The 19422-nt window shown below is 39.7% G+C and overlaps 1 protein-coding gene across 1 annotated transcript in view; it reads left to right on the top strand.

Moving 5' to 3' along the window:
- The first annotated feature begins 4205 nt into the window (after positions 1–4205).
- Positions 4206–19422, top strand: part of LOC136664107 (ribulose-phosphate 3-epimerase-like) — a 44507-nt gene continuing 29290 nt past the window's right edge. Inside the window, exons 1-2 of the mRNA XM_066641161.1 lie at positions 4206–4209; positions 17535–17615. Of these exons, the coding sequence (XP_066497258.1) occupies positions 17570–17615 (46 nt within the window). The 5' untranslated portion in view covers positions 4206–4209; positions 17535–17569. The remainder of the gene's footprint in view (positions 4210–17534; positions 17616–19422) is intronic.

Below are 19422 nucleotides of genomic sequence, written 5' to 3'. Positions count from 1 at the left end.
CGCTTTCCCCAAAAATTTCAAAATTGCACATGCTTGATCAGTATGAGGATCAGATGACATGATTAAATTGTGGTGCCACTACAACCCTAGATGGCGCTATAACACAAAAAAGCTCATTTAATCAGTTATTGTTCAATTGTAGCGCCCCCTTTTGGTGGATTGGAGTTATCTTGTATATGCTTCTTCATAGTAAGGCTCTACATAGCTTTGTCAAATTTGGTCTTGATTGGGCATAATTTGTTTGAGTTACAGCTGAAAGAATGTTTAAATCTCCACACACTTCGATTAATTGATGTATTGCAACAAAAGTTTGTCCAAATGTTGAACTTTTTTTGATAATTATTGACCTACAGACTCTGCAGATTCTAACAAGGTCAATTGTTTGGGAATAGAGTGAAATTCCACGGACTAGTTCGAAAATATTCAATTTTAAACAACTGCCAATTGAGAAAATACGATGCATTTTTTGACAACACTTACAACTACAAAGTTATGAGGCCGTCTGCAGAGTATTGGAGAGAAGTAAACTGCGTGTCGATACGCTTAATTTTCTCTGAGATATATCATATTTTCTTGATATAGAGTGTCTCCTGTCTGCTTCTCAGGTTAGAGTACGCTGGCGTCGCTCTGTTGACTGCCGCTTCTCCCCGTATGTTTGATCCCCGTTCATGCTGACTTTGTGGATTCCCGGTTGTAATCTTCGCGGTTATTCGACTGTCTTCCCCAACCCTGCGGATTCAGGCCGGCTTGCACCGAGGCTGTCCTGCCCTAGCTCTGTGGATTCCCGGCCGGTTAGCTTTGCTGCTGTCCTGCCCAAATCTGCGGTTTTCGGCTGCTTTTCCAGTTAGCTTTGCCGCTGTCCTGCTCCAACTTTGCAGATCTCGACTGCTGTTCCAGCTGGCCTTGCCGCTGTCCTGCTCCAATCTCACGGATCTCGGCTTCTGTTCCAGCTGGCCTCGCCGCTGTCCTGCTCCAACCTCACAGATCTCGCCTTCTGTTCCAGCTGGCCTCACCGCTGTGCTGCTCCAACTTCGCGGATCTCGGCTTCTGTTCCAGCTGGCCTCGCCGCTGTCCTGCTCCAACCTCGCGGATCTCGGCTTCTGTTCCAGCTGGCCTCGCCGCTGTCCTGCTCCAACCTTGTGGATCTCGGCTTCTGTTCCAGCTGGCCTCGCCACTGTCCTGCTCCAACCTCGCGGATCTCGGCTTCTGTTCCAGCTGGCCTCGCCGCTGTCCTGCTCCAACTTTGCGGATCCTGGCTGCTGTTCCGGCTGGCTTCGCTGTCGTCCTGCTCCAACTTTTCGGATCCCGGCTACTGTCCCGGTTAGCTTGGTTACTGCCCTGCCCCAAATCTGCGGTTCCCGCCTACAGTGTCTGCTAGCACTGCAGCTATGCAATTACTTTGCTCCAACCTACTGACAATGCACCTGCTATCTGCTATGACAGACTATGCTTTGCTGCTATGACTTTAATTATGTGCAAAAACCATAATCAAAAAAAATAAAAAATCTTTAAAAACAATCTCAGAATTACTGAACTTGTTTTCTCATCACCATCATCTTTTGAGTATCTTGCAGTCAAAACACCTGGCTCTGTTACTGCACTCCTTATCTATCGCCCCCCCCCCCCAAATCTAATTCATCCTTTTTCTCTGAACTATCTGAGCTACTCACTCTCGCTAACTCTTCTTCTTCTCGACTGTTGCTAGTTGGTGACTTCAATATACATGTTAACACTCCTGACAACAAGTTTGTGACTGATTTTTTAGCTCTCCTTGACTGCTTTTCCTTCACTCAACATGTAGATTTTCCTACTCATGACAAAGGTCACACACTTGACCTAGTCTGTTGTTCTTCTGTCCTGGTTCACAACCTTCATCCTCTCCTGTTTCCACTCTCCGACCATAAGCTCCTTCTATTCTCTGTCCCTATGAATGTAGCTCACCAATCTGTTAAAAGACTTATCTCTTTCCGTAAGATAAAATCTGTTGATCCCTGTTCCTTCGCTCAGTCCATCAATATGAGCTTTCCTGTTCTCACTGCTCCATCCTCTCCTGAGGTACATGCCACAATGCTTAACTCTGCTCTTTCCGTGTCCCTCAATGCATCTGCTCCTGCGAAAACCAAATTGGTCTCTTTCACCACTTCTGCTCCCTGGTTCAAAACTGAGCTGCGCGCTATGAAGCAAGCTGGACGTCAGCTTGAAAGGCTGTACAAAAAAACCAAATTAACTGTGCATGCTGATGCTTATCTGCAACACATGTGCAAATACAGAGATTCCTTACACACCACCAAGTCTAGGTATCTCTCAGGTCTTATTAATAGGCCTAATGCTAACCCCCGTAATCTCTTTACAACAATCTCTAAACTTTTCAAAGCCTGGCAGCAACATGACACCCTCCTCTGAACTCTGTAACTCCTCCTTACACTTCTTTGAAGATAAAATTTCCAATATTAATAACTCTCTTATGATTATCTCATCTAAATCCACCTTTCCTTCCTCACTGTCTCCACAGCCCTCAGTCTGTTCTATATCCACGCCCTGTTTTTCTGATTTCAGCCTGGTTACTCCTTCTCTTATCAGTGATATCATTACCCATCTAAAAAGTACCACCTGCTCTCTTGATCCCCTCCCTACCTCACTAACGAAAGCCTGCATGACTGCTTTGGTCCCTCATCTAACCTCTATTATTAACCATTCACTGTTTCCTGGCTATGTCCCCTCAGTTTACAAATTAGCTGCAGTTACACCTATCCTTAAAAAACCTGGTCTTGACCCAGCTAGTCTAAATAATTTCCGTCCGATTTCAAATCTTCCATTTTTTTTCTAAAATCCTTGAGCGTGTCGTAGCCACCCAGCTGACAACATATCTAGAATCCAATAACCTCCTTGACTCATTTCAGTCTGGTTTTTTTCGCCCTCACCATAGTACTGAAACTGCCTTGGTCAAAGTTATCAATGATCTGCTGGTGGCTGCAGATACGGGAGCTCTAAGTATTCTGGTCCTCCTTGACTTAAGTTCTGCCTTTGACACAGTAAATCATGCCATCCTCCTTTCAAGACTGCGTGAGCTGGGTGTCACTGGTTCTGCTCTTGACTGGTTTATATCTTACCTAACAGATCGAAAACAATTTTACACACTTTCTGGACATAGTTCAACCATTTCATCCATCTCACAAGGGGTCCCACAAGGCTCTGTCCTTGGCCCATTACTGTTTATTGTCTATGTACTTCCCCTCGGCCATATTATCTGTCATTTCAATCTTGATTTTCACTGTTACGCTGATGACACACAGATTTACCTCCGGACCAGTTCTTTCAACAACCCACCACTCTCCAAATTGGAACTATGTCTCTCAAAAATCAGGCACTGGATGACACACAAAATTCACTGATGCTTAATGGTAATAAAACTGACCTAATCCTCATTGGCTCCAAATCTACCCTCAATAAAACTGGCTCCCTCACGCTCTCAATTGATGATGTCACCCTGTCCCCCTCCACTGTGGTCCGAAATCTTGGTGTCACCCTTGACTCTTCACTCACGTTTCATTCCCATGTTAGTTGCATCATAAAAACCTAATTTTTCCACCTTCGCAACATTTCTAAAATCCGTCCTTCTCTTTCCCAGTCTGCCTCTGAACGCCTCATCCATGCATTCATCTCCAGCCGTCTTGACTATTGTAACTCTCTTCTTTCTGGCATTAGCTCCTCACTACTACATAAACTCCAAATGGTCCAGAACTCTGCTGCCCGTCTCCTCACCCACACCCGGTCCCACCACCACATCACCCCAGTTCTCCACAACCTCCACTGGCTTCCTGTTAAATATCGTATTCAGTTCAAAATCCTCCTTCTCACCTACAAAGCCCTCAATAACCAAGCTCCCTCTTACTTATCGGACATTCTTCAACCATACACACCTAATCGCATTCTCAGATCTTCCTCAGCTGGTTTACTCACCCTTCCCCCTTCTAAGCTGCGTAGTCTTGGAGATCGAGCCTTCTCCAGACATCCCCCCCCCCCCCCCCGCCTCTGGAACTCCCTTCCTCCAGAAATTCAACAGTCAACTTCTCTATCGCTATTTAAATCCAAACTTAAAACACACCTGTTTGCGGCTGCATTTAATCCCTCTGTTTCTGATTAGCCCTTGTTTTCTTTTTACCCTTGTTCCTGTTTTGTATCATTCTATGTTATGTAGTGTTATGGATGTGATTGTCTTTGTGTTCATCTGATTATAACAGCGTCTTTGGGTTACTGAAAAGCGCTTTAAAAATTCCATTTATTATTATTATTATTATATATCGCCCCCTAGTGGCTATCGTTACAAAACTTTTTATGCACTTAGGAAGTCCTTAGTGCACCCAAGGACATACCATTTAAATCCCATGATGATTGGACCTTGTTAAGGTTGTCAAACACCTGCTGATATCTGATTGGCTGATGAAGATCACAATTTTATCAGAGTCCTTAATTTTCCACTTATAGCCTTGCCCCCAGAAGCAGCATGCCAAACTGCGGTCCGATCTGTCTTGCGGATGCTGAGATATAAATTTGTAGCATTTACAGCGCCCCCCTATATGAATATTGGCTCCTCCTTTGACATGCTACCTCAGAATCATATTTGGAAGTAGCATATGAAATTTGAACACAGTTGAGTAAAGTATGAAATTGTTAAAAAAAAATTTTAAGTAAAACATATGATAAGCCGAAGAGGTTCATTTGCATATAGCGGCCATATTGAATCAAAATTTCAACTTTTTTTTGATAATTATTAACCATCAGACTCCTGCGAACAGTTTGGCACCAAGCTCAAGAAAATTGGACAACAATCCCCGGACTAGTTCACAAAAGTAGGTTTTGCAAATTAGCGCGATAATGTGGGGAAAAATGAAATTTTGACTAACCTGTTTTTGATTTGTCAGGACCCAAGGAATCAGGGGGAAAAAAAGATTTTGTCTCTACGCCTCACGGTGTAGGAGATATGCACCTAAACGCATTTCACATCGCTATAGCGCCACCATTAGGCCAATCAGTGTAATTTTTGTTGTCCTCCGAGATGCACACAAACTACATCTACCCTCCAAGTGGGGAGTCTGTACGACCTATGGTTTCTTCCGCACAATGACTTTTACAGGAGAAAAAGAATAATAAGAAAAACCGTAACAAAAAAAATTATTCATGTCACCTAGTCTACTTAAGGCAACTCGAAGAAAACTTAATAGCTTGCTGTCAATAATAATTGAGGGCAGTTTGAGAATTTGAGAATCAGAGATATTATGAATATGGTAACAACAGACTTGGCATATAGGCTGAAAATACAGCAGTTGCCTACTATGGTACAGAAGTTAATATTAAAAGTATTCTAAAATTCACACTAAACCAGATCAGATAGCAGAATAATTTGCAGAGTTTAAAAGACCCTATACAAGAATTTAGATACGTGCTCTAAGGACATACAATTAGAAATATTTTAAAAGATATAAAATTCACATAATTAACAGATTCAATGGACAAAAGTAGATGAACCTCGCCTGCATGAGCTCGTGAAGCATGAACGTGACTTGAGCTCATGCTAGAGCTGGGGCATATATCACGAATATTGACACAGTCCATATTTTTACAAGATTGTGAAAATGACCATATTCTTTGATTATTTGTGCTCTGTTTTTCTCTTGCGCTCTCACCCACCTACGCATGCGTGCACGCACGCTCGCACACACAAACAGCCACACACACACCACACTGTCCTGCCATTTTTTTGTGTATGCCGCTGGAGCACTTCTCAGCACGTTTATTGTGCGCACTCAAGTCTACCTCTCTGATGACTGTGAGAAAGTTAACAATGGACAAAAATAAAACTAGTGGCGAGGCTTAATTCCAAAAAAGAGTGCTGTTATATGGAAGCAAATCTGTCTCATCAGACTTTGAAATATTACCATTTTTGAATTTGTAGCACTGAAATTATGCATCTGAATATAATTGCTCTTGAATAGAACTCGTGAATTTTCAAGAACATCTTTTCACTATTTTTTTTCAATGTTAATACATTCAGATAAAAAAAAATCTAGCTTAAAAACAGTCAAACAATATATTTCAATGTTGCTCAAATTTGGTAGACGAAATTCAGATAGTAAAATACAAGTTAAAAATTTCAGAGTACACAGTTGTGATACCAAGGATGAGCAATCGATTCATTTGGACTTTCTCTTTCACATTAAATGGTGCATTAATTGCATTCTGTCATCGCTAGATGGCAAAATACGAATACAACTTCCATACCATGGAAAAACTACAGTATTAGCTTCCTTCTGCGGATATTATCTTTTTTATTTTCAAAGTTTGTCAAAACTCTGAAAGGCTCACTAAAGACACAATATAACAGACTATTGATATCCTGAAGATGAAGAATTTTTACTGTGGAAATGTTTTGTAATCGTCATGTGATATGACAGAATATATGGAAACATGAACTGTGGGTATACAGTCATATGGAAATTAGAACACCCCATGAAAGCCTTTGTCTTTTTAAACATATTTAAACATATGTACATTTGACTTTCATTTGAACAGCACTAGGAAATGGAGCTTATACAAATAAAACAGAAGAAATTACTTATAAACATAGGTTGTACAATGTAATTGGCTTTGGCAGAGAGGATTTGGCAAATTTTTCATGGGTGCAACCCACATACTCAGCTCTACTGCTCATCCCACAAATGCATGTCCTTACAAGATGTGGCACCACTGAAAAGGGAAATGAACCTCATTTCAACGGTATAAAATGTATTGCCAAGAAGCATTGTTACAACAAATAAATAATCTACAAAGACAAATTTCTATATAAATATTTATAATAATATTAGTAATAACCATACTAGTGATTGACCGATATATCGGCTGATTTTTGGCATTTTTTTTATATAATCGGCTTTGGCCGATATGTTAGCGCAAGAGGCAGATATTTACATAAAGCACACAGACAATGCTGTAGGCAGCTCTGTCTTTCTGGCTGTTGGAGCACCCCTTGCATCCATTTTGCGATCTTACAGGCAGACATCTTTGAGCACAAGTACATGAGAACAAGCCTCCAACCTGTAGCTTGAAGATTAAAAATGTTCTTTTTGGACCGTTCCCAAAGTAATTAAAATTTAGAAAATATCAAAAAGTTCCAAAATAGAACCTTCCTCCTCAGGGAGGCGTGCTCGTTCCGGAAGTTTTACAAAGACCAGTCGAGTGAAGTTCAAAGCAAATCAAAGTATTTATTTTAATACTGGATCCAGGAGAACTAATACATAAGAAACGCAACCTAGTGCCCTTCCATGCAGAGTTCTGACTCTTCGCATCTGACTCCACAGTTTTATACCTGATATGACGTATACCCTACTGGCAAGGCGTTTTTGACTGATTAACATATATTAATATGCATAATAAGACATGTTAGTACTCATGTTTCTCGCGTGCAGGTTTCCCATGCACCTGTGACCCCAAAACACTCATCATGCCCTTCTGACACTGTAGGTTTTGTTTCCCACACTCCTTTTCTGTCACCAAGATTCAGAGAAGTCACTATTGGACTTAAGGTCACTGAGATGCCCTAAAGTTCAACTCCCCCTTTTGGCTAACACTTGTAATTTATGTGTTTCCTAAGTGCAGATCTTTTCAATGTTAGAGGTCTAAGAATTTAGAAAGGTGCTAATACTGAGTCAACATGCCAGTTAGTGTGCAGATTCTAAACTTGTTTAAATGCATGTCTAGATACTGGTTAATCATTCATATGAGTACATATAAGATACAAGATTTCACACAATTATAAATGCTTAATTTTAACTAATCATTTAAGGATATTTGTCCACTAATACAAAGTAATAAAATTGTTTTTTACAACAAGCTGCATGCGTCTCATCAGAGAAAACGGTACAAATTATTTTCTCTTCTTCAGCTCTCACTATTTATTACTGGCTGCTGTCAAAAACAACTGAGTTGATAATTGTAACGCACTCATTGTTATATCCGTCAGTATATCTCAAGTTCTACAGGTCCAAAGTCGACAGTTAATGTACCAAATTAAAGCTTATAATCACTGATTTTCATTGATTTAATCATTTTATATATAATCTCACTTGATAAATAAGTATTTTTGCTATGTTATTGGACATTTTTATGAAAAAAATTAGTGACAGTACAGGTTTTCAGATTTTTCACGGCGCCATATTTGAGTCAGTGTGTCATCATACACCAATCACATGGTCAGACCCTCAGGATCACAAGGATATACCTTAAAATCTAGGACTAAGAAATTAAAGCCAAAAAAAAAAATATTCCAAACTTCAGATTTCTTCCTAATCGACGAGGCCAGTACTCTTGACAAAAACATGAGGATTACTCATGTAATGGAGTTGATGGAGAGACTCAGATTGCATGAAAATTGATGAAATTAGACACCTGGAGTAGTCACTTGTCTAGAATTTTAAAAAGAAAAAAGTAATGGGACTCATGAACTCTTCAGTTTATAGTCACTAACATTTTTTCAAAAATAAGACAAACACCTACATTTTGTTTTTGTATGTAGTATATACAATTTTTTTTTATTTATTTATTTATTTCAGGACCTCTAAATTGTTTCTTTTACAAATTTGAAGGGTTTTCTGTAAAAATAAATCATGATAATGTCTCTAGTTTATTCACTGCCTGAGGAATGGGAATATCGACTTTACATATCGGCCATGTGCTGCTACTGCTGTCTAAAAATCAGCATTGGCCATCAAAAAACCCATATTTGTCGATCACTAAACCAGACATTGTTAATATACACACTGACATTCAGTGTTTAAAGAAACACAATTTTATGGATTAAACTCTGGGCACGTTGGGATATTATATTTGTACTACACCTTCTGTAATATCAATTTCAGATTCTTGATGATCTGACAATTAAAAAAAAAAAATTATATAGGACATACTCCAAAGTTCATGTTTCCACATTCTGTCTTATCACATGCTATGTTCACAGGGATATTACAAAAAATGTCCACAGTAAAATTTCTTCATCTTCAGGATATCAATAGTCTGTTATATTGTGTCTTCAGTGAGCCTTTCAGATTTTTGAGACACTTTGAAAATAAAGAGATAATATCCGCAGAAAAAGCTAAATGTGTTTTTCCACGATGTGGAAGTTGTGTTCGGATTTTGCCATCTAGCAGCAACAGAATGCAACTAGTGCACCATTTAATGTGAAAGAGAAAATCCAAATGAATCGATTTCTCATCCTTGGTATCCGAGTGTACTCTGAATTTTTTGTAACTCGTATTTTGGCATCTGAATTTCATCTACCGAATTTGAGCAACTTCGAAATATATTGTTTGAATTTATTTTGAGCTTGAATTTTTTATCTGAATTTATTAACCTTGAATAATAACAGTGAAAACGCGTTCTTGAAAATTCACGAGTTACATTCAAGAGCAATTATATTCAGAAGCATAATTTCAGTGCAAAAAAAATTCAGAGGAATAATTTTAGTGCAAATAAAAAAATCAGTGCTACAAATTCAAAGGTGGTAATATTTCAAAGTCTGATGAGACAGATTTGCTTCCATACTGTTGAGACCATGATTTGTTTGAGTCCCCTCAACACTCCCATGATGACAATAAAACAGACTGACTTTTAGGATCAAAGTACTTCTTTATGCATTAAAATCACATTAGATAATTTCATTTAAGATTAAAAATAATATTAAATTATTTATATGAACTGTTTGTGAAGACACATTTATTTACTTTGTTATAAAAAAATTAAGCAGCAGCTTGAATGCAGGCAGTTTTTCTTAATGCGAGATATTCAGTGTCAGGCAGATACACTGGGCTAAGTGTGCACTGTGTAACAGTACTATGTAAGAAAATCTTAGTATCAGCATATAATCAATATTAAAAGACTTGAATCAGGATCAGGGGCAAAAAAAACTTGATTGAGACATCTCTATTTCTTAGACATATGCTTAAACATCCTTAAATCTAAGATACTACTTCTGGGCGGCACAAATGAGGCCATTACTAATGTGGATCCAGAATGACACAAGTACAAGTTGGCTCAATATTGAAAAAAAAGTTCAGAGCCATTACACATTTTACCATTTCTAGATGTCCCAATAAAAAAATTTGTTACTTTTAACAAATTGGAAACCATAGTCACATATTCTGGCAATGCCCCAAACTTTTTTTGGAAAGACATATTTGATGCGCTGTATCCCACAAGATCCTTTTGGTGGCAATATTGGGAGTAATACCTGATGTTGTAGAGAGGGCGTCTGAGAAATATCTCTTAGAGATAGCACTCACTGTAGCTTTAAGTTGTATCACCATTAAATTGAGATTCACAGCACCGTGATGAGAGCGCTATTTTTAGAAACGGTCTGCGGTTTCTAATGGTATGCGGCGCACACAGACGCATTCAGGCATTCAAGAATTATAAAGCTGAGAATATACGTTGTGCTTTTTACCCCGCATAATGGAGTTTGGGTCCAAAGGGTTAACAATACGAAAGCATCTGCACCCCTGAAATTCCTGTCACTAATGAAGCTTAACACATATGTTGAGTCTGCCATCCATTTAAGCTCATCATAACTAAAATAAAATTGTATTAGTTAATCAATTACATCTTACTACCTTTCTTGCAATGAAAGTGGCTCTATGGGCAGATAAGGCGTTAGTTACAAACTAACTAACTAACACTGTGTGGTATCTATAATGATACAAATTAATATCAAACAATGAGTAAAACAACATAGCATTCTCAATAAATAACATATGTTAAAAACAAGAAATACCATAGGCAAAGGCCAAACTTATTTTCTGTTGTATAAAAGTGACAATGGCTGTTAAGAGAAGTTAAGTTCTACATGGCCACATAAAATAATGAGCAGAAATAACTAAAGATTTCAATAAATTGAATGATTTTATGCCTACAGATCTGTAAATCGTGTAATATGAATAGAAAATTTCAGCTCTCAGTAACAGTGTCGGTTAGTAGTGACTCTAATGCCAGGTTCATATTAAACAATTTTAGACCTGATTTTCCAGTTTCCTCAGGTTGGTGTAAATCAGTATTTGGCACTTCCTGAGTCATTATATGTGAACAGCTGTGTGATCCAAGAGCTTGCAGAGCAAAAAATGCTGACAAATATCTAAGAGATTTGAAATCTGGACATGGAGCCGACTTTAACTGGGCTACTTCAAAAGACATTGTGAATGCTGTGAGTGTGGAGAGAAGCTATAGCCAATGAGAATGCAAGACAAAGACTGAGGGAAAGCCGTGGCACTCTGTAAAACTGTTTTAATATCAATTTTAATTCCTTTGTAGTTATTGCACTGTATATTCTGCACCTGTATTCTCTGTTGCACCCTGGTCCTGGAGGAAAGTTTTCTTTCATTTTGTATTAGTATATAGCTATCACAACAAAGCCTCTTGAACCTGAACTGTGTGTGCACACATACACAGGCATTTCAGTAATACGAGCAGGCAGCTTTATATTTGTTGCATAGGTAAACCATTTTGATGAGGGGCCACTGGACCAGTGATTGTTGGTGCTGCTGTCACAATGTCACATGTTTGTGCTCTGAAGTGTTTGTGTTAATTGTAATGAGTTTGTTTTAATTCTCTTTATGATGTTTAAACAGATTTTTGGCCTTTTTGAGAACAAGCTTTGCTTGGAACAGACAGTCTCAGTGCTGAAAGGTTAATTAGTGCTACAACGAATGAGTGATATTATCATAACATGCAAAGAGCAGATAAATGGTCAGGTGAGTCCTTAGGAACTTTTACCTTCTTGATATGCAGTCTGATGACTGATGTGACTTGGAAGGACAGCCAGTCCTGGCTTTGCGCCACCTCATTGTTCTCTGAGGGAGCAACGGGGCCCAGGCTGCTTGGATGAATCACATCCTCCGATAAAGGGCCGACACTCTCAGAAACTCTACCAGTTGTGGGCGTAGTCTGCACTGACAGTGCCACATCAATCCCAGAGCCAGGAGTGGAACCTGAAGAGCCTGCTAAATAGTGCTGAACGATTAATCGTATTTAAATCGAAATCGCAATTTGAGTCGACGCGAATTAGACTGCATGTTTTACAAGGGAATAAACATCCAATAAAAATAAACACGCAACCAGTCAATCAAATGCAGGGGCTGTGCCTGGAGCACAATTTTTAACAAGCAGGTTAGCACTAGAGTTCGTGGAAAAGATGAGTGCTTCATCTGTGCAAGAGAGTGAGACCCAAGGTCCAGAGGACGACTTGATACCAAAGACATGTCGAGCGTTGGTGCTAACCTCACGAGGCAACACCACGAACCTCTATCAGCATTTAAAGAAACATCACAGACAACTCTATGATGAATGTATGTCTAAAAGGCCCAGCCATCATCCGGCACAATTTCCTAACATGACAACCAAGCAAACCTCAGTCACAGAGGCATTTTGAAAGCGTCACTCCATATGAAAAAAGTTCGCGAAGGCACAGGAAGATAACCGACTCTATTGCGAAGTACTTGGCGAAAGACATGGTGCCAGTTCACACAGTCTCTAAAGAAGGCTTCCGAAACCTTCTCCAAACACTTGATAAGAGATACCAGATTCCCTCACGCACATACTTCAGCCAAGTCACTATACCAGGACTGTATGCTTCGTGTAGGAATAGAGTTAAAATGTGGAGTTTTACTCAACAACTACAGACATGTGGTCGAGCCGAACTGCTGAACCATAACAGAGAGAGTGAAGCTTTCGAATTGTAGTGTAACATATACATATATTTTTATAATTTGTTTTATAGCCTTGACCTTATTCAAACTCCTCCAACCTCTGATATTTGACTTAATGATATTAATTAAAATTTATAATTGGCTTAGGCAATTAAAACATTAATAATTAGTTTGAGAATGAATAATAATCATGCTAAATGAGTACGTCAGGATTTTCAGGAAAATAACGAACAAATCGCAAACACTGTGATTTCAAATAATGAGAGTTTTATTAATAAAGAGAAGATATTTAATTAACATAGCGTAGCCTTATAATCTCACGGTATCACAGCAGGGAAAACCGATTTTGACCTTAAGGTGGGCTAGGCACTACTGTCTTGTGATTAAATTGTTGATAACTAAGGTTAATAAATGGTAAATTATAAAGAGAGTTTATTTAGACATCAGCTCCTGGAAAAGGTGTTAAATACGCTAGCTTACTCGTTCGCCGTTTCACCGAGCCGTCGCGTCCTGCTGTTTAATCTCCGTGTCCTGGGGTGCTCTCGTCGTTCCCACGTGGTGAGAAACAGGCCCGCTTATGGAGGATCTCTTTCCGGTTGAGTCGAAGACTTTCGATTCCAAGCTGAGCTGCGTCGATCGAGATTTCCCTTCTTTGGATTTCACAGGCGTGGCTGGCTTCCACCGGAATGGAGCGGCTTTTTCAGAGTATTAGCTAGTCTCGTTGTTCAGTTTTCCAGGAGTACTGTCTTCAGGAATCAGTTATAACGTTAATATATCTGTTATCGACTAATCAAACGGTTGATACCTTACTTTGGCCACAAATAAGTTTCACCCGCTTTGATCACTCGTGAGATCACACTTCGGTGGGTAATAACATAAACAAGATTAAAAGAAAAGAAGATATTCAAATTACTCGACGTATTAGTAAAACTTCATACTCTTAACTAATTTCGAGACGTCTCTCGTAAGCTTTTTCTGAAGTCTGAGATTTTCCTTTGTTTCGTTGTTGTCTGCGTCCTCTCTTTTCCGCTTTCTTCCGTGGTTCGTTACTTCTGTCGAGCTCTCGGGACTGAATTCTCGTAACTCTGTTGAACTTCGAACTGAACTGCGTTGGGCTGCTCTGTGTTTTCAAGGCTGGCGCGGTCACGCCTTAACGGGAGGAGTCCTCTTTCTGATTGGACACAAATTCAGTCTCACGTGACTCTCGCGAGGGGGAGAGAGTCGAAGGGGGTTTGAATCATTGATTCACACATAAAGAATATGAATTTAGCGTATCGAAATTCTTATACCTGTTATCAACATATAACAATGAGTACATTGGACTATTAATATCAGACATTTACATAAGGTTCCATCTTTAGTATGTTGTTTTACGTCCAATTCATGATGACACGCTGGAAAAGTAAAATATTAATCCATTTTCTCTTATTCAGAGGTAGGACTTCTTTTCATGATAGAAACAATTCACAATATACAACATTTCATTAGGAGATAGGCATTCATCTGAGGGTACAGAAAGTGACATTAATACATCGGTTTATACACAAATAATCAGAGTTTGATTATTTTCCGCTATTGTTTTCCGGCGACTCCGAGCGAGGCGTAGTTTCGCCAGTGTCCATTTGGTGTCGCTGTTGGTCCATGCGTTGGTTAACGAGAGGTTAACCCGAGTTCAATCAGTTTGACCATCTGGGCTGTCTGTTTAGTGGTTCGAGATAAGGATTGAGACATTGAGGTGCCACTTTGTCCCAAGCGGGATTATAACCCTTCCTTGTGTTTGAGGTTCCTGTCTCTTAAAAGCATTATAAAATTGGTTATCTCCTGAAGAGAGGGGGTCGTTGGGGCCATGTGTTGAAAGTGCCCTTCTCAAGTCCTTTGATGTTTTATCTTATGTGTGTGTGCATGGTTGTAAAGTCCTTCAACCCCGCAGGTACAGACAACCCACTGGAATGTGACTTGGTCGCAGAGGAATGGTCCTATTCAGACTGGAAAAGTTTTAATTCAAAACTTTTCATTTCTTCATTTCAATCTGTCCAAATATATCTTAGGTCTATACTCCACTACAGAATTAAAGACTTGTTGTCTACAGACATCTTACTTTCCTCTTGACCATACGGAAGAGAACATTTGCAAATGGAATGAAAGATGCGTTGGCCAGCTGGGGTCTGAATGAAGAGGGGCAAGTGTGCATTACCACAGATAACACATCTAACATGATTAAGGCAGCTGAAATGAACAAGTGGACCAGGCTACAGTGTTTTGGCCACAGACTCCACCTTGCGATCCGTAAGTGTCGGTTCAAATCTCATTTATAAAAATATGGAACATATATATATTTTGTTTAAGCAACGTCTAACAATCTCTCTGTTAACACAAAAGTAATCCGATTAGATTACTTTTAACTTTTTATTAGACAAATTTGTAAGTTTTTATACATTTCTGATTACATTCCACTAATGTTTGCTTTAAACAAAGCAGACTCATTTTTTTTCCTTTACTCTTTTTCAGAAAATGCACTTAAAGATGACAGGGTGGACAGAGCAGTTGGTGTTTGTAAGAAGTTGGTTGGCCATTTCTCTGGCAGCTGGAAGAAAAAGACAGCATTGACAGTAGCTCAGAAAGACTTCAATATTCCAGAACATTCACTCATTGCAGAGTGCTCCACGAGGTGGGGAACCAAAGAGAAGATGATTGAAAGGGTTCTGGAGCAAATCAAGGCCCTGAATCATGTGCTGTCCACTGACAGGAAAACATGCCACCTATTGCTTACCTGTCAAGACATAGATGTGCTAGAGTCAATTCATAAGGGACTGCATCCTCTTCAAAAATTTACTGATTCACTATCTGGTGAAGTATGTGACCATTTCATATTTGAAGTCACTACTCCACCTTTTAAAGACAAAAACACTTGCAGAGGATCCAGAAGACACAGACCTCACAAAGTCAGTCAAGTCCAGAATCATTGGCTACCTCCAGGAAAAATAAAATGATCCTGCCACCCAAGAACTGCTTGATGTTGCATCATTCTTAGACCCCTGATTCAAGACTAACTATATCAGTCAAAAGAATATTCCTGCCATTAAAGCAAGAATGAAGATGAAGATGAAAGAAGAAGCAAGGAAGGTAGATGGATGGTTAGGCTTTGTATAACTTTATAGGAGATGATGCATTCTAAAGGAGTAACATTACCAGTTACAGTTATTGATCATAAAATTATAATTTTCTTCAAATTAAATAAAACTGGAAAAATACTGACTGATTTACTGTATGTTACAGGAGAAGGTATCATGTGTCACTGAACCACAGAGTTCAGTTGCCTCATCTGAAAAGCCAAAGACGTCACTTGGCAGCTACTTCAAGGGTACTGCCATGTTTCCAGACTTGTCTGTTCAGCTTGATGCCATGGAAACAGAGATGAATAGCTACCTTATGACACTCACCGTCGATGGAGAAGATCATCCTCTGGCTTGGTGGAAACTTCACCAAGTGAACTTTCCAAGATTGAGCAGGCTGGTCTGCAAATATCTGTGTGTACCAGCTACAAGTTCACCCTCAGAAAGGCTCTTTAGTACAGGAGGCAACATTGTAAACTGTCAGCGTTCATGCCTGAAGCCACAAAGTAGATATGCTTGTCTTTTTGGCAAGAAACCTGTGAAAACCTGTGAAACTTGTTTCTGACTAGCCATATATGCAAACAGTTTAATTTTCCTACAATCTAATTTTTGGATTTTATATGCAAAAATGTGATTTTCTGTTGTTTGTCTTAAATTTATTATATCTTTTCACTGTAGGTATATAATTTATGTAACTTCATATATAAAACTGAAAAGTTTGCCTGATTTCAGCTTTAAGTTTGCAAGAATTATGAAGTTTCACTGTTAAATACAATTATTGTTCACTGTCTATGTGGACAAACAAACGTTTGATGTTACTGTTAAGTTTATTGATGTTACTTTTAAATGTGTGTAAATTTATCTTATTTATCTTGTTACTCATAGGCTTTAAAAATAAATGTAAAAGTGCATTTCATCTGTGGATCTTCCATGTAGGAAGATGATGATTAAAATGGGTTTGAAATTTAAGTCATAAGTAATTGCAATTTAAATCACAATCGCAATATTGCACAGAAAAATCGCAATTAGATTATTTCCCCAAATTGTTCAGCCCTACTGCTAAATGCCTTGGAACTCAACTGTTTGTGGGCACTTCCAGCATGGAGTGAAGGTAACAGGAGTGAAGGTATCTGCCCTGGTGATCTCCTGAGATGGTGGAGTTGAATCCAGGGTCACGTAGGAGGCATTGTGGGCTGTCTCCACTCCTGTATTCTCTTGCTGGATCTCTGTCTCTTCAACAGTGTGTGGCCAGTGGAGTGTGCTGAGCACTGAAGAACAGGTTTAAAGGTGCTAAACAAAGTATGCAGAGCAACAGATGCATTACAGTTGGCAATTATAGAACCTAAAAGTGCCCCTGTTATTATTAGTGGTACTGAGAGCATGGGCAGTAAGTGTAGAAACAAGGAGGTGGTCATTATGTTATGGCTGATCTGTGTATATCTAGTTACTTCCTCTCTGTGGCACACACCTTGTTGAGAATTCTACATGGTTACATGCTGCGCTCAAACTGAGGTTTAGCAGGAAATGAGTAACAAAGAGGTAGTGTCCACCAAATGACATTTCAGAATTCACTGGTTAAAAATGTCTTGCCAGAGGCCATTAAGTCTGCCGTTACTATGACAGATTGAAAACAAGCAGTTCACATAACACACTCTCTGCTCTGTGTTTATCTTAAGGCATTTTGTTCCAAACATCACATTTGGCCATCCCATGGTGGAATGTCTACGGAATGCTGTCGGTGCAGTTCCTTTTTTTGGTAAGTTAAAACTGGAATTTTTTTAACCATACTGTTAAGTATGTAACATATTTCAGCCAAAACCAAAGATATTTTTTTCTTTGACCAAACAAAATCATTTCCTCATACTAGATAAACCCTCTTTTGGTATAGAACATTGTTTATCGAATGATCAGAAAGGAGAGCCTCCTGACTGATTTAAATTTGGTAGATTTATAATATGTGTAATACTTGAGCCATGAGAGGAAGTAAAAATATTTAATGACGCTAACATTTGTGTAACCTAGAGCTGGGCGATTATGGCCAAAAATGATATTTTTTCTATATTGACTGATCTCGATATTTATCACAATGTTAACATTTTGTCACTGTGACAAAGGACACACACATCCTCCGCTCCCTGCCCTAACATGGACAACCATCAGTTGGTACATCATAGGCTAATGCAAAAAATAAATAAATAAATAAAAGAAAATGGTAGCCCATGGTGGTTGCAATGCACCCTTGCAGTTAAACACTTTTTGGACAAAGAAAAATCATCTGTTGGTATATTGGACACAGCCAAATTTTTTGGTGCCATATGACCCCCAGTATAAGCTATCCAGTTGAGCCATGACCCCAGAGCTCTGCAGTAACATCTGATTTATACTTTTGTTTAAAATCTGGCGTATATATCGCAAAGCAAAGTACCCTATATTTAGCCTCATGCACACCTCCTCAGAAATGCAACTACACATTGTGATGACAAACTGCTGCAACTGTGACTGGTTCATTTGGTGGCAGCATGCTACCTCCTCGTTTGCTGCCATTTTTAAATTCAGTTAAATTGAGAAGAAATTAAACAAGGAAATTAGGAAATATGTATATCTACTTTGGTGCTTGGAAGATCTACATTTCTGCATATCCATCCATCCATCCATCCATTATCCACCACTTATCCGGGACTGGGTTGCGGGGAAGCTGTCAAAGTAAAAAAGACCCAGACCTCCCTCTCCCCAACCACTGCTTCCAGTTCCTCCGGGGGTATACCGAGGTGTTCCCAGGCCAGTTGAGACATGTAGACTCTCCAGGGTGTTCTCAGTCTTCCCTAGGGCCTCCTCCTCCTTGGACATGCCCGAAACACCTCACCAGGAAGGCGTCCAGGAGGTATCCGGACCAGATGCCCGAACCACCTCAACTGGCTCCTCTCGACGTGGAGGAGCAGCAGCTCTACTCCGAGTCTCTCCTGGATGTCCGAGCTCCTAACCCTGTCTCTAAGGAGAGTCCAGACACCCGGTGAAGAAAACTCATTTTAGCCGCTTTTACATGAGGACACTATTCTTTCGGTCACTACCCAAAGCTCATGATCATAGGTGAGGGTTGGGACGTAGATTGAACGGTAAATCGAGAGCTTTGATTTTCTGCTCAGCTCCCTCTTCACCACAACAGACCGGTACAGAGTCTGCATTACTGAGGACAGGATCTCACTTCAAACTTGGAGAGAGCACCCATTTCCGACTGAGTATCATGGACTCTGACTTTCTTATCCCTGCCGCTTCACACTTGGCTACAAACTGGTCCAGCAAGAGCTGGAGGTCCTGGCCCGATGAAGCCAACAACCACATCATCCGCAAAAAGCTGACATGGAATCCTGAGACCACCAAACCGGACACCTTCCGCCACTTGGCTATGCTGAAAATTCTGTCCATAAAAATTATGAACAGAACTGGTGACAACGGGCAGCTCTGATGGAGTCCAACTCCGACTGGAAACCTGGAGCCCAGTACCCCATACTCCCTGAGCACCCCCCACAGAATACCCTGAGGGACACGGTCAAATGCCTCCAGAT

This window comes from Hoplias malabaricus, chromosome 12, assembly GCF_029633855.1.
Source record: "Hoplias malabaricus isolate fHopMal1 chromosome 12, fHopMal1.hap1, whole genome shotgun sequence".
NCBI classification, from domain to species: domain Eukaryota; kingdom Metazoa; phylum Chordata; class Actinopteri; order Characiformes; family Erythrinidae; genus Hoplias; species Hoplias malabaricus.
This window is presented reverse-complemented; position numbering and strand designations above follow the sequence as displayed.